The sequence below is a fragment of the Pezoporus flaviventris genome, unplaced genomic scaffold (genome assembly GCF_033815535.1).
Source record: "Pezoporus flaviventris isolate CSIRO_AGI_PZ_B2104156 unplaced genomic scaffold, CSIRO_AGI_Pfla_v1 ptg000063l, whole genome shotgun sequence".
Classification (NCBI taxonomy): Eukaryota; Metazoa; Chordata; class Aves; order Psittaciformes; family Psittacidae; genus Pezoporus; species Pezoporus flaviventris.
Genome location: NW_026892611.1, coordinates 7,730,746 through 7,742,790, shown reverse-complemented (window position 1 = coordinate 7,742,790; position 12,045 = coordinate 7,730,746). Strand labels below are relative to the sequence as shown.

Genomic DNA, 12,045 nt, shown 5'->3' with positions numbered 1-12,045 from the left:
GCAATTCTGGTTCACATTTATTAGTAGTCCTAGTAATAAATATTTACATTATGGTAGCGCCTTAGAGGCTCTATTTGAAAGCTTGCCTAAAACTGCTATTGTACCTGGGCACTAAACAGCTCTGAAGCAGCACATCTGTCTGCCAGATGGGTTGGTTTTTTTTTCTTAGAAGTTGTGATTTTAAAAAGCCTTTTGCTTCCCCTAACAAGCCTTAATAAGAAACTTCAAGAGCTTGCTTCATCGTCCATTCAAGGGGAATCTGCAGTTAAAATCGCAATGACACTTCAGGCAAGGACAGCGCTGCTCAAGCTGCGAGTGACACCACGAACACTGTGCGGTATTTAAGTGTTGCTTAGTACCTGTGGACGCAACTCGTGCTTTCCAGAGGGCAGAAAGGCCGAGGGCAACAGAGCGGACCTGCTCTCAGTCCCGCCCGGTGGACACAAAACCTGAGGGGTTCCCCTCAGGACACACTGGTCAGGGCTCAGCGCTTCACACCTCACCGCGGGCAGCCTGCGGGAGCCCACAGGGCCCCGGCGCGCCGCTGCCACACCGCCAGCTCCGTCAGGAGGGGCCCGGAGGCAAAGCCACCGCCGGGGTACCTGAGAGGCCGCATCCATCTCCCGCTACCGTCTGTGAGGGGACAAGCGGCGGCAGCGCGGGCGGAGCCCATGGGATCGGGCGAGCGGAGCGCCCCGAGCACTCACCCAGCCGGACGCCACCTCAGGGCGGCCGCGCGCGCACCGCCTCCCCGGGCACGTGATTGCGACAAAGCCAATCGCAACGCGCCGTCCCCCCCTGTTGCCTTCCCGCCTCCCGCGGCCGCGTTGCTAAGGCAACGCGAGGGTCGGAGGGGCCGCCGCCGCCGCCGCCATGCTGAAGGCCAAGGTGCTGCTGGTGGGGCCCCGCGAGGTGAGCGCCTTCAACCGGCCCCTCGACCGGACCCCTGAGGGTCGCTGTTCCTAGGCGGGGGCCGCTGAGGTGGCCACAGGGACTGAGGGGTCCCTGGAGGCGGGAGGAGGGCGGGGGGTAGGGCTGAATGCACTGGGGGCCGAGAATGGAGAGAGATCAGGGGGCTTGGGTAAAACACTGTGCGCTGCTCTTTGGTGTGGTCTTGGCACGTTAACTTCCCACGGGACCTTCACTTTCTGCCAGTCTGGAAAGTCGGTGTTGGCAAACTTCATTTCGGAGAACACAGAAGGGATCGGCAGCTACAGCCCGACGCAGGCTCTGAGGTGAGCGAAACCCAGAGCACGCTGACTGAGCCAGCCCCTCGGAAAGTCCTGCTCTCTGGCTGTGGTGCCGTGTGGTGTTGGTGATGTTGTATATCCACCCATTTCACAGGATCCTGGAGTACGAGACGCCAAACTTGAACACTAACACCAAGGGAGCTGGGTGTCGGTTTGAGTTGTGGGATTGCAGTGGTGATCAAAAGTAAGCCAGCATTGCTGTTACTTCCTCTAGGGTACTTTTAATAATTCTGTTTACACAAAATATTCATACTTAAGGCCTAAAGCAGATGATCTTTTTGAGATGAGGAATATTCCCAACTCTTTACCTGATTATATTTTATACAGCTTCCTGTTATAAAGCACCTGATACTAGGTGCCCTCTGCCCAACTGACTTGGTTTTGGATAAGGACCAAGTACAACATAAAGTCCATAGCTCCTAGAATGAAGTTAATAGGTACAGGAGACAGAGGCCCACTCTGTAACTGTCTTTATCTCCTTGAAGTTATGTGAGTGGACTTCAAACAATGTACCTGTGATGTAGGCTTTCATTTCCAAAAGATACAATTGAGAACTGGGCAGATCCACTTTTAGGGAAAAAAGTTTAAATAAGCATTTGACCAAATAGTGCACTGTCAGTAAATCACAGGACCGACAACTATAATAGGTAAATTAAAACATTTGGAATATGATCGATCACTCATGTTACAATAAAGTACTGAAATGTGTTCTTGAAGAGGGAAGAATAAAACTTGAGGAAGATTGAGTGCGTGTTTCTGTTATCATTCTCTTGTTTTTCAAGGTTTGAAACATGCTGGCCAGCTCTGATGAAGGACTCTCATGGGGTAATAATAATCTTCAACCCTGAGCTGCCCAGTCACCTGAAAGAAATTGAAATGTGGTACTCCTGTTTCGTGCAGCAGCAGTCACTGCTTGACAGTCAGTGTCTCCTAGTTGCACATCACAAGCCAGGCAGTGGGGGTGACACAGAAGATCTGTCCTTGGGTAAGAAGAGGAAAACTCAACCTGTAACTCTGTTTTTCATTGATCTATCTTTACAATTGTCCATACCCTTTTCATTTACATCTGCTGGACTGTTTTGCAAAACCAGAAATAAGGAATTTCAAAGGTCATCTAGAAGGTGAGCAATAAGCCTATTTCACAAAAGGGAAAGTAAAGACAAGAAAAGTTGAGTGACTGCTTTAAGGTCACACAGTGAGTATGCAGCTGACCCAGGAATTGGAACTCCTGCCATACTGTGCCATCACTAGGAGTTTGGTTTTGATGTTAAATTTTATCTTTTATTAACTGACACTCCTGGGGCCACGTGAGCCTGCATTTTATCCATCAAAAGAACAGGAGCCCTCTGAAATAAAAGGCTAATGATCTTCCTCTTAAAACTAGTAATAGGTACCTTATGTACTCCAAATGTATTTGTGGCTGTTCATACAAATGAGAACACATACTTCCTCTGGGCAATCTGTTCCAGTGTTAAATACTATTCCAGTATTAAATAATTACAAGTATTACTCAATTAATACATATTTAATATAACAATATTGTTCCATTATTTTGATATAATCAAAGAATGTCCTATCACTTTGTCATGGTTTACCTAAAACCAGGACACACTTCAGTAGTAAAACTGCAGTTCAATGTTAAATTGTTTGATTCTGCCTAACTGCATGTGAGACCAAACCCAGGACTTGAAGCTTTAATAATAATGTTTGAAGAATTTAACCTAGCAACAAGTTGTACTTGCTTATAGTGCTAAAAAGCTATGATGCATTTCTTCTTCATGTGTTGTGTGTTATCTGGGGTATCAAACATTGGATACTGCTGAAGCCCAATTGACTTCAGCATGAGCTGTCCCATGACCTTGACTGTATTTCTTTTATAAAAGGAATATATCTAATTGTTTTTTACTTACCTTCAAAGCTTACCCACTGAACAGGCTAAAACTGATACACTCCAACTTGGAAGAAGATCCTGAAGATGTTCGGATGGAATTTATGAAATACTTCAAAAGCATTATCACCTTGATAAATGAGAGCAGAGAGAGGGAAGAAATGTCAATTATCTCGTAACATTAAAAGAAATACTGAACAAGGAAGAAAAAGGATTATTTTGTCTTTGTAAGGTACACTAGCCTGGGAACAGGTCCTCACAAAGGGAATTTGCCAGCCTATAAACACTTCAACCCATACACAAGTGCTGACATCAGATGAACTGTTGTGCCAGAGATGACTGCACATCCAGGAGTCTGGGTAACTATCTGCACTTTGGTTTCATCTGGCAACAGGTACAGGAAGGTGTTGTTTAATATGTTAGTGTGGACCAAAAGATAAATGTATGGGTTATCTCTTCACTTCAGAATCCCTTTTTGTAGAGGTGCTAAGAGAACAAAACCTGACAGAACAGAAGATCGGTGGAGTTCTGTTGAAGCACCTGAGTAAAGTGCTCATGTTAGCTGTGTTCCTGGAGAAGGCATGCTTTTGAAAGTCAGTACAAACTGACTGGAATAGAGATCTGAGAAGTAGTCATGGTATGGAATCCACAGTTTTATGTTCCAAGTTCTCCTTATCTTTCTGTCTAGCATCTGCAGAGAGAACGTTGCATAGTTATTGCCTTGGGAAGGCAGAGTGGGTTTCAGTCTTTCTGAGGACTAGGTTTTTCTTCTATTCCAACAAAATGTGTGATTGGGGGCAATGTTTAGGTGTCTCTGGGAGGAAAAGAATTGCAATTTCAGTGTAGTGCAATGCTTTGACCTATGTCAGGAGCTCCAATAGAGAAAAAGTTCTACATTCTCAGAGAAGGAAAAGCTGTCCCTGTTGCACTGAAGTAAGTGGTTTCATAGCTAATTTACTTTCTGCTGTGTTTGGTTTGCACTCATCCCTGTTCTTGGTATGTTTTGCTGTAGAAGACATTTTTTCTTGTAACATGGTATCAAGGCAATAAAAACATTTAAAAAATGCTTAAGTTTTAGTAAGGAAAACAGGGCTAAATTTGTAGTACATTAATGAGCTCCAACAAGAGATATTTACCAAAACTTGTCACTGCTCTGGCTGGTGTTAGCTAAAATTGCCCAGAGAAGCTTCTTTTCATCATCTGCTGGCTCCTGTTCTGCCATTAAAGCTAAAAGCCCCTCTTGGTTCTGGGTGGTGGTACTGAAAGAGAGCATCAATGAGAGAAAGGACATCAGGAAAGAAAAAAGCAACATGAGCAGTAAGAGATGAAAAGAAAAGGTTGTAGGCAAATAGTGGGAGGTTGGCGTTTCAACATCTACATTTGATTTATATGACTAGAGAAAGTCAGGCTTTCTATGTTTGCAACCAGTGTTATAGGGTGGTCTACTGGAGGCAGTTATTGGAAAATTCACAGTCTTACTAGACAGCAAGTTTTTCACATGCTGCCTTAGATTATTTTTTCCTTGTTGCCAGCTGTGTGGTGCTGGAGCCAAGTTCTCAAAAATACTGCCTTAATAAATCCAGGTTTTCCCAACAGCAACACTGGGATATGCACTGGTAAAAACTGGTGTGAAACCCACCAACTATTTTGTTTGGAATGTAACCCCATGTTTGGGTGATTCCAGAGCTGAGAAGTCAGTGAACTCTTCTATTCACCACCCTCCTTCATAGAAAACATTAACCATGATCTTACTTTAAACTCAAAACCAGGATGTAAATTACAGGTATCTATATACTGCAATTCATTAGAGAAGAAAAAGTTAGACAGAAACAAAGACAGATCCCTGGAATTGCCTTTATATCATCCAGAAAGATCATAATATGTAATAAATGTTCAACATAATTCATAAAATCTGGCCAAGAGATCACTTTCTGTCACTGCTGAAGAACAGAGTAAATGCATAGACCCATGCAAAATTAATCCTTAGTGTTGGAGAAGATACAGAGAAAGTATTTATTCAGAAGTATCACTTATTAATGATTTATGAAACAGGTCAACAGTATCACCCAGTTAGAAGAGGGTGTTATTCAAGAATGCCAGAGAATATGCATTACATCTTTGTCTCTGCTTTCACAGCCCACCCATCCTGTGCTATCTTTAAGGCAGCAGAGCTTCAACCAACACCACGCCATGGCATTACTCAGACTGGGGGTGCACAGTCCCATTTGTTTGCTTGAAGCGATGTGGTTAGTATTTCATGTCTCTATTTCTGCTCGTGAGAGCAAAAGTTGCCCAGACAAGTGTAAAGGAGAACCTGAGGTAATCAGCCACAAGTTACCCAGAAGTCAGTTGTCAAGCCACAGGTTTAGCAGGAGTAGCAACAATTTAGGAGCAGAAGATAACAGCAAAAGCATTCTATTCTACTCATTCACACTGAGGACCTTACCACCATACTGGGACACTTGAAAGGCTTTTTGGATGACCTTTTCAAGGGAAGGCAGGGAACCAGTGAAGTCTGTCAGGTCCTCCAAACAAACAGGTTCTCCAGGTGTCCTCAGCCCCTTAGAGTGAACAGCTCATGTCCCCTTCTCATTCTGCCAGCAGCCATGTACCCCCAAAACCCTGCTTTGTATGTGCACAGGTTAAAAGTCTGTCTTTTTCCGTGGTCCCTTGTCCATACTGTGCACCAACTGTGCAGTGAGGAAACAACAAAGTTATTCAGGTGCAACATTATTTTGTCATTTGGCATTGAGTACTGATAATACTGACAGATACATCACTATATTTATGATGTACAGAATTTAATTTCCAAGTTTTATTGCTGTGTAGCTACAAAAAGGGTTACAGCTGTAGGTGAACTCACGTTCACATTCATCTCTCATGAAAGCACTTGGTCCAGCATTGCTTTGGACAGTTGACCTATCTAGACAAAGAGTCAGCATGGACGTTTGAGAGGGAGCAGTCAGAATCAGAACTCTGCAGGACTAGAAATGCAGACTTTAAAGACTTCAGGGTCATACAGAGAAAGTTATGGCTGTGGCCACCTTGCTGCCATAAATTTAAGACATTTAAGCTCTTCAATTATAAAATAGAGTTTGCTCAGGTTACCTCTTACAAGCTGCTTTCTGCACACACAGAACCTTATAAAGCAAGTAACTACTTGTGATGATGAAAACAGTTACAGGCACTGCAATCCAGATGTGTGGCTTCCAGGGTAAAAATCATACTTGTTTACAACCAAACTTTGGGAGTAGCAGCAAAGCTGAATGAAATACATTTGGACCTTACCAAAAAAATGCAGCTTTCCTTTCAAGTCATATATTTTGAAGGCCAGGCTTTTGGTCTTAGTTGCTCTCAGGAGTATTGTTCTAATGGACACAATAGACATAAGAAATCCTGTGTTCCTACTTCTATTATTGCACTGCCAAGTGGCTACAAGGAAGTCACGTAGGCCACCACATTTAAGAGTGCCCATCCGTGCTGTGTTTTTGCATGCTCAGTTTAAAATATGTAGGGTCCTGGTGTGCAGACACTTTAGGAAACAACTTCTAGAAGGTATCCAGGACCTCTTAAAATCAGATCTTAAACAACTTAACTTTTCAACAGGAGTATTTTGTTCTGGAGGTCACTTGTATTTGCTCTTACCACTTCTCCAGACAACTTCTCTGGTGGAATACTTCAGTGGTGGCAGCAAAGATTCCACAAAAGATCTACTTACCTTGTTGAGAAGCTGCCTTTCCTGAGATGCTAGAAACACTCCAACAGTAACTCACAGTGCTCTTCATGCATATGCAAACACTACTGCACCTGGGAATAAAGGACACCAAATGCTACTACTTCAAGCAATTCAGGGGGTTATTTAATGTGTAGGCAACAGGCCCATCGCCAGTTCAGGAGTGTATTTTATGTTATTTACTGAGGACAAGATTTCCCCTTGAGTGACTGAGGCTTACACAACTAGATCCTTCATAAAGGCACCTGCTTAGAATTTGCTGAGGATTCATCCTCAGAAAATCAATCAGTCCTCTTCTACTACTGTGCACTAGTATCTGGAAACCTCCTACCCCTCACTGTAATCACAATCTGATGGAACTGGCTTTGTGCAAATGGGGTGTAGGTTTGGTCACCACGCTCAGAAAGCTCCCCTGAATCATAAAAAGGCCACCCAAATGGCTGAAGAAGAAACCACTGTATGAGAACTGTTTGGTTTTTTCACTGTAGAACACAGGGAGAGAGGGCACGTGCCTGATTTCTGCAAATATGTCACAAAGGAAGAAAAGTGACTGTATTTACTTGGATGTAAGGTAACAGGAGCAATCAGTAGAGCAGGGATGCTGTTGCTAAAAGGCTGGAGCATTCTGACTAAATTACACAAACCTAAATACAAAGCACTCTCTTATCATCTCTTCCTTTTGCTTATTGAATTGTAGGAGGAAATAATTTGATCTAGAATACAAGGTGATCTTATCTTTTTTTTTTTTCCCCTGAAAGAGACAAAACCCAAAAGAACCCAAATATTTAGGCTCACATTCTATTTGTGTACAATTGAAACTTAAAGACACGTTCGGCATAATAATATATGTGAACAAACTAGTCGTTAGTAACTCTAGTCTGGAAATTGAAGAAGGTTTCTAACAGAGAGAGTGGGAAAAACCTGTTTTCAGAACGGTGCTTAATGAATAGTCTGTGATAGAGTATCACTGGACTTGATCCCTCTAGTCCTTGTCTTAGGAAAACAAGAGGCTTACTGCTTTTTTATTCATGCAGGTATTTTTTAGTTATGTAGCTGTTTTCTACAAATTATTTTCTACAAATTATTATTTGTATGTATTTGCAGAGGTGACAATGAACCAGAACATCAGCTCCAAACTTCCTTGAATGTGGATTGTGATTCATGCTCTCCAGCTGGAGATCATCTGGAGACATAGGTTGTAATTATACACAGGCAGAAGAAGTAAAGCAATTTTGTCAGCTCATAACAGAAAAGAGGTAACACAGATTTTCTCAGGTGAGGCTCACTTTAGAGAGTTCTGTCTGAGGATGGGCAGTGGTTTTGCTTACATAACCCTCAGACAGGAACAAAAACTTGCCATAAGTTTTGCTGAGTTCCATTGTCTCTTCCTCCCTTTGTAAAGAAATGAAAGCCTATTACTCTACTAGTTCCATGAAAACTATCTGAATCCTGGTAACATGTCTCTGAGAATTTGCTCAGAGGGAATAACAGACAAGGGTACACCCTCCATTGCTATGTTACTGTTCCATGAGTTCCAGACAAAAGCATTTATTGTGGTTTGGCAACAACCATCTACTCCTAAAACCCTGGGATTTTATTGTTCTTTACTTGTCAGAAGTTGATTTAGTACCTACAGGCATGGATTGCAGGGTTTGTCCTTTTAGGAAGGATCTTGAGGCCTTCTAGACTGCTGGGGTCACTTCTCACAGCCAGGAACACCACTTGGCAAGAGTCATACCAAAGCTCACTGTGAAGACCAGGCCCTTGAAGAAGCAAAAGCTCTGCCCTGCAATGAATATTCCAGGATCTTTATTCTGACCCAGGTTACATGGTAACACTCCAGAAACTGAGCAAACAACTGCCAGGCCCATAATAATAACTTTGAATCATTAAATAAAGATACATCTTAGGGAAAGTTATTGTTAAGGCCCCAAAATTGGGTTGCTGTGTTTGGAATTCTAATAATGGTGTAGGAGAGTTTGACTAGAATTCCTAATGATACAAAGATCTTGCAATCTTGCTTATCTGTAGCTAAGATAATAAGCCTGGGACCGAAACGAAGCTGAAGGAGGTCCTTCTTCTGCTCGGAATGGTGTATCTTTACTTTTATAGCAGATCATTAGAAGTCATATCTAATGAAAATTCCATCTGGTTCCCATTGAGCATACACTTGGCTTTTATTCTTTTTTATCACTAAGGTTGCAGGAAGCTTTGCAGCATACAGTGCTGACACCTGCACAATGTAATAGGACAAGCCAGCCTTCAATGAAGTTCCTTTGTCCAGAGAAGTTAAATATTGGGTATATCTGGATGCATTAACATGAAGCCGAACTTTTGGACCTTTAATTTCTTTCATATCCAGGATCTGGAGAGAGATGTATAAATATGGCAGTGGTGTAATAAATCTTAGGTCACACAGACCTGCGCAGGTCTGAGTCTGCAGACCACAAAGGCTATTTTACACAGTATTAGCAATAAAAGCTAAAACTTGCCTCTCCATGCTCTTCTCTCTTCTTCCTGTTAAGACACAGGGTCTATGACACAAAGCTGCAGTCCCTACAGACACTCCTACAGTTTTCTATAACATGAACGCACAGAAGCCAAACAGATAAACATGCAGTTTCCATTACTAAATAATTCATTTGCCAGTCCCAGGAAAAGCTGGTAGTGTTAGATAAACATGTTATGCTAAGTGCTTTTGAAGCCCAGTTTGCAACAGACTTAAGGATTTACCCAAGTGTAGATTTTCTGTCCTCTTAGAAGGGTATCCTCCCTTATTCTCTATACAGACCTGGCTACCTACAGTAATGAATTTTTTAGGATTTAATGACTTTGAGACTTTTTTCATTCTACAAGAGGTGGCTAAGAACAGTCAATGGCTTAAGAAGGGACACGTGAGATAAACAAGCTGACACATAGGTAGACAGTATATTCTTATAGCCAGGCTAACAATCAAATAACATGGCAAAGAGATCATTAACAGCACTTGTGTGGTGAGCAGGAATGTGTGTGTGCTTCTGTTCTGGTGATATGAGCATCTGCTGGGTGGCTGTGGATTGCTCTTTGTTGTATCATTTGTTAAAATTTAATATTAAAAAAACCCCAAAGTTAGGACATTCATTCCCAACCATCTGCAGTTCCTGTTAGACTCTTGGAGGCTCCATCTGATTTCCTTTTACTTTTACACCCAGACGCTACTGGCTGATTTCCATCATCCTGCCAGTTAACAAAGACTTGGAAAACTTTGGCATAAGTTCCAGGCTGCGTCTGGCTTCCTTTTGTCAGTCCTGAAAGGGGCCAGAAAACAGGAAAGATCCCTCCCAGTCTTGAATTGCCAGGCAGAGGGGAGATTCCTGGGTGATGGCTGCCTGCCACACACACCCTTGCAGACCCCTGGGACAGGGTGAGGCTCAGAGGAGGAAGGGAATCGGTGTGGAAGATGATGGGATTAGCCAGATTCCACTCCAGTTATCTTTGGCTGCTGGTATGTTTTCTTGAAGACCAGGATGAGCATTGTTCAGAGATCACTCGCATCTGAAGAGTCTGAAGCAGGCCTCTGCACCCAGCATCCAAGCATGGCTGGTTAGCACCAACATGGGGGTCACCGTAACACAGACACTGTTTCCAGCTGACATGGTCTCCTATAGGAAAAGCTCCACTGCAAGAACAACCACAGTCTTAAAATCTGGGTTTAAAATTTCCATTGCCATCTCTTGGGACCTTTCAGAGATCCAGCTCAGTTTAAAGGGCCATTATCAAACACAATGATGAAATCTGGCTACTTTGCAGTTGAAGATGTGTGAGTCCTGATCTCTAGCTCTTGCTCTGTTTCCACATGATTGTTCCTCTTTAACCGTAAACAGACGCCACCTCTTACCTGGCACAAGTGAAGCTGAATACATCAAATTGATGATCTACTTCGTACCTTCTTGTCTCATCTACTTTTTCTACCTCTTTAACTACTGCTCCACCTTCATGCTTTTCATTTTAAAATGAATTGTTCTTTTACATTAAACAAACTAAACTAACCTTGCAGAAGAATAAAAAAGACAGTGAGAGAGACTTCTAGAGTTGTCTTGTAGGACTGTTCTCAACAGGTATGCAGAAAATTGGATAGGTGCAACTTAAAGTGCAACTTAAAATGTATCAAAGAGGTTTGAAAGAACTGGTGGTGATTCTTTTAAAGCTTTATTCTTAAATCCTGCTGACATTTTGTAATAGCCATATAACCATTTCCTACTCCAGATAAAGCAAATGTTACCTTTCAATGTAAAAACTAAGTAGAGAGTTTGAAGGGCTAGTGTAGGGTTATTAATCACAGAGATGATAATAAGGTTACTCAGACGTGTTATAAAAGTAAAATGGTTAAAATCAAGATGGATTTGTATTCTTACTGAGACGGGTATGAAAGAAAAGTTAGCTTTGGTGAAGGTACAGAACTCTGACCCTGCACATGACACTCAAGGAAGCTTGCAATTTCCCAGGTCAGGCCCCATGAAACCCCTGTGAAACCACATGAAGTCTGACTGGATGTTACCAACACCTGAAAATCAACATAGAGGAAGGGGGAAAGACTACAGGCCTCTCACTTAGTACAAACAAGCTAAAATGGCTAGGATTTCCTCACATTTTTTCACTGTATCTTTAACTTTCATATAACCAGTTGAGACTGCTGCCAACCTTCCCACCACCCTTCTCACTTGACCAGTTCCTCAAATTATCTGTGATCCAAAGAACTTTGCTTATGTGACATATCATGAAAAATGCATGAAGAATTTGCTATAGACAGTGAAAGTATGAGGGAAATAAGTTAATGGAAGACTAACTCCTACCTGCTTTACTGGCCTCGGCACAGCAGATCACATGTACAGTCTCAGATTAGATACATGGTGTAGAAAAGAACTATGACCCCTCAGAGATGTTCCTAGAATAAAACCAAACATACATAAACTGACCATGGAAATCAGAAGGTTTCCTCCTACCAAGAGAAGGAAATTCTGGACCAAACACCCAAATAAAGTAGGAAAGTGGAAGGACAGGAGAGACAAGGAGGAAAGAGCGTATTGCTGAATAGCACAATCTCTTTATGAAAAAGATTGGGAATGTGGCTCACTGCAGAAGCAGAAGACTGTACTCAGCAACCTAAAGGTCATTTTCAATTCTAGGTTTCCTTT

At 42.4% G+C, this 12,045-nt stretch overlaps 1 protein-coding gene across 3 annotated transcripts in view; it reads left to right on the top strand.

Annotated features, from left to right (window-relative positions):
* The first annotated feature begins 792 nt into the window (after positions 1-792).
* IFT22 (intraflagellar transport 22) overlaps positions 793-12,045 on the top strand; it is a 133,293-nt gene continuing 122,040 nt past the window's right edge. The window contains exons 1-5 of one of the 3 annotated variants that reach the window (XR_009746423.1): positions 793-912; positions 1,156-1,235; positions 1,345-1,434; positions 2,033-2,235; positions 3,169-4,054. Coding sequence is in view for 2 of the 3 variants with exons in the window: in XM_061470410.1 (XP_061326394.1) it covers positions 874-912; positions 1,156-1,235; positions 1,345-1,434; positions 2,033-2,235; positions 3,169-3,317 (561 nt within the window). In the remaining variant the exon portion in view is untranslated. Of the gene's footprint in view, positions 913-1,155; positions 1,236-1,344; positions 1,435-2,032; positions 2,236-3,168; positions 4,206-12,045 lie in introns of those variants that run through there. The other 2 variants (XM_061470410.1, XM_061470411.1) reach the window with 2 other exon arrangements.